Here is a 3,257-nt window from a genome sequence, read left to right as displayed (position 1 = left end):
TTCACGCCCCTCTACATGCCCTCGACCAAGGCCGACCAGGGCCAGCACGACGAGAACATCCACCCCGACGCCGCCGCCGCCCTCGTCGGCGCCGCCTACGCCCCGGGCATCGAGCGCCTCGCCCTCGCCCTCTACACCGCCGCCGCCGAGTACGCCCTCGCGCGCGGCGTCATCATCGCCGACACCAAGTTCGAGTTTGGCCTCGACGAGGCACCGACGACATTGTCCTCGTCGACGAGACCCTGACCCCCGACAGCTCGCGCTTCTGGCCCGCCGACCGCTACGAGGTCGGCCGCGAGCAGGAGAGCTTCGACAAGCAGTTTGTCCGCGACTGGCTCGTCGCCCGCGGCCTCAAGGGCGTCGACGGCGTCGCCGTCCCCGACGACGTCGCCGCCCAGACGGCCGAGAAGTACCGCGAGATCTTCGAAAAGCTCACCGGCGAGCCCTTTGAGGCGGCAGTCGCTCGCGTCGGCGCCGCGTAGCCTCGGCAGACAGTCTGACCCGGCACGTCGTTGCTGAAAAGCGTCTTTCTAGATATGGCTTACCAATTCAATGCATCTTCATGTTCCGTGGACCTTGCTCGTGGCATGCTCGCTTTGGTGACGACGGGAACGAGCAGACATCAGAGCACAGCACTGTCTGGCCGCTGTCTCAGTCTTGCCCGGCCTCGCGTCCATCGTCGACGCGACAGCATAGCAACTCCCCCTTGGGTGAACCAGAGCCTGTAAATGGGGGTTATCAATAAATCAGCATCACCTCGACACAAACACATCAGGTCAGCTTCTGTATTAATCCTCGCCTCCGCGAGCCATCCTACTCAAACATCAAGCGGCTACCAGCCACGCCTATGCCAGACTCTTATGAAAGAAAAAAAGAAAAAAAAAAAGAAAACCACGACCAAGAACATCCCCAAGCCAGCTGCAAAAGCGCAAACCGGCGGAGAGAAAGAGAGAGGGAGAGAGAGAGAGAGAGCAGCCCTGATGTCCCCGCCTCCTGACTCCGTTTCGTCCAGTCTAATGGGTCCCCCAAAAATTGATCCAGACACCCGATCCATCCGTTCGTCTTCCCTTTCTTTTTGTTGCCTTTGCCGTATGCTGTGTCATGGTGCTGTTCGGGTGGTCTCCCTGGGTAGTCCCGGATGGTGTGTCGATAGAAAATATTCAGCCCTGTACGACCACGCCTGAAATCATGCAAGCAAAGAACGCTGTAGCAAAACATAGGGACGCCGCATAGCCAGCCCGCCAGAAATCATAATGCAGTTATGCGGTAGCTTCGTTCGCGAGCCACCACACTTAGACGCGGCTGTAGCTCGCGCTGGTGCGGCTTCGCTCATCCTCCTCAAGCACATCGCTAAGCCTAGTGGGATGATGATGGGAAACCCCGAGGGACCTCTTCCCAGCCTGGCGCCCCATATCCCTGGCCCGAGTAATCTTGCTGTGGTGGCGCCGGCGCGTGCGGCACCTGCTGCGGTCTGCCCGATGTGGCCGGCGGCGGCTGCGAGTAGCCAGCGCTGGGCGGCTGCGTCGCTGGTGTCTCGTACTCTTCTGCGCCCTCGTCAGAAATCGGCGACGGCGGGGCACGGTAAGGAACCTTGTTCCCGCGCTGGTCGCGAATGTATTGACCGTGCGCATCAATCTCATACTCACTTTCGCTGTAGCCTCCTTCCGATCCGCCGCCGCCGCCGCCACCGCCATACGAGTAAGTCGCAGTCGCGGGCTGCGGATCGACAGCTGCCGGCTGCGAATAGAGAGGACCGCTGGTAGCGGCCGGCGCAGAAGTCGTAGGGTTGGCCGGCGCAGAGCTTTGCGCGTATTCGTCGCTGTAGGCGCTACCTGAATTGCCGGCGTATTCCGTCTGCTGCGGCGCGGTGCCACCCTGGCGAGCGCTGCCGTGGCGGCTGGGAACGCCTTGGGTCATGGGGACGACCTGAACTCCACCGACGATGGTGGGCTGGCCGCTCTGCAGCGACAGCGTGCGCTCGCGCTCCTCTTGCTCGCGGCGGCCGAGCTCCTCCCAGGCGCGCCGAGCCTCCTCCTTGGAGATCTGGAGCTCCTTGCGCATCTCCTCGAAGCGAGTCTTGTTCATCGAGTTGTTCTGCTCGTTCGCGACAGCCTCACGGATCGCATCCGCGCGAGCTCGACGCTCTTCGTCGAGAGCCGTCTCAAGCATGGCATTGACTTCTTGAGCCCTCTCGAGGTCGGCCCTCGTCTCAAAGAACCAGCGCTGAAATTTGCGTTCTGAGCTGGCACGGAGACGCTGCAGCTCTACGACGGCATGGAACAGGTTAGCACCGGCCGCTGACAGATCCGTGACCTGGCGGGACAGGGCTTGATTGACCGGATCGCGTTCGATATCCTTGTTGTTCTCCTCGAGGCGGCGAATCCAAAAGTTGGTCAAGCCCTCCCAGTGAGCAGAAAGCGTCTCCCAGCGCTCAAAGGCGTGGGGGAACGAGTTTCTAGGCCTCGCTCCTCCAGCAGCGTCGGATGGCTGCGCGGGAGGCGGCTGGGTTGCGGTGGCGGCGGGAGGCTGCGCGGCGCTGGACTGCCGCGGGGCCGTGTTATACGAGGTTTGCGGCTGTGACCGGCTCTGCGACGAGGCGCGCGCCGGCCGTTGCTGCACTGTGGTGGAGGTATCTCTCTGTCGAGAAGAAGCGGGGTTTGTCCGCGGCGGCGCGGCGTCAGAGCCACCGGTTGGCCGGCGTTGCGGTGTCGTGGGAGTGTGTTGTGTTTGGGAGGCAATGTGCTCAGGGGCGGCGCCACTGGCTTGGCCTCCCGCAGCAGCGCCAGCCGCTGCGGCTGCGCGACGCTCCGAGTTGCGTCTCTGGGTACCCTCCAGCAGCTGGGCCTCCTGTTCGGCTCGCTGTCTCTCTGCATGCATCTGCTCCTGTTCAGCCCGTTGGCGCGCCGCTTCTCTCGCCGCCCGCTCTTGCATGATCATCCTAGGCCCGCGAATGCCTCCGGGAGAGCCGGTAGGTGCAGGAGCGGCAGCGGGACGGGTGCGCGAAGACGGGACGGGGTTGCCATTGGAGACGGGCGTGCTGCGGCCGCCGGATCCGACAAGGTCAGCCATTTCGCCGCTCTCCTCGACAACGTCGGGCGTGAAGGGATTGGGGTGGCGCAGGGCTTCCTCGAGGGCAAAAAGGATGGCACTGTGCGTGTTCTTGGAGATGCGAAGAGCGGGGTGGAGGTTGTCGGTCTTGTCCTGTCGCCTCGTTGAGGAGGGGGATGCCGCGCTGCCACTCGGGAGACGGTTCTCGG

At 63.2% G+C, this 3,257-nt stretch overlaps 2 protein-coding genes across 2 annotated transcripts in view; one reads left to right on the top strand and one right to left on the bottom strand.

The window, feature by feature from the left end:
* VDBG_01845 (phosphoribosylaminoimidazole-succinocarboxamide synthase) overlaps window positions 1-482 on the top strand; it is a gene marked incomplete at both ends in the record, with an annotated part of 1,077 nt that extends 595 nt beyond the window's left edge. Inside the window, 2 exons of the mRNA XM_003007611.1 lie at window positions 40-149; window positions 257-482. Of these exons, the coding sequence (XP_003007657.1) occupies window positions 40-149; window positions 257-482 (336 nt within the window). The remainder of the gene's footprint in view (window positions 1-39; window positions 150-256) is intronic.
* An 874-nt stretch (window positions 483-1,356) lies between these two features.
* Window positions 1,357-3,069, bottom strand: VDBG_01844 (conserved hypothetical protein; the record flags this gene model as incomplete). The annotated part of the gene is made up of 1 exon (XM_003007610.1): window positions 1,357-3,069. One exon carries the CDS (start codon window positions 3,067-3,069, stop codon window positions 1,357-1,359), a length of 1,713 nt encoding a protein of 570 aa, XP_003007656.1.
* Window positions 3,070-3,257: the final 188 nt, after the last annotated feature.

This window comes from Verticillium alfalfae, genomic scaffold, assembly GCF_000150825.1.
Source record: "Verticillium alfalfae VaMs.102 supercont1.2 genomic scaffold, whole genome shotgun sequence".
NCBI lineage: Eukaryota > Fungi > Ascomycota > Sordariomycetes > Glomerellales > Plectosphaerellaceae > Verticillium > Verticillium alfalfae.
Note: the sequence above shows the minus strand (reverse complement) of the source record. Positions and strands in the feature narration are given on the sequence as shown.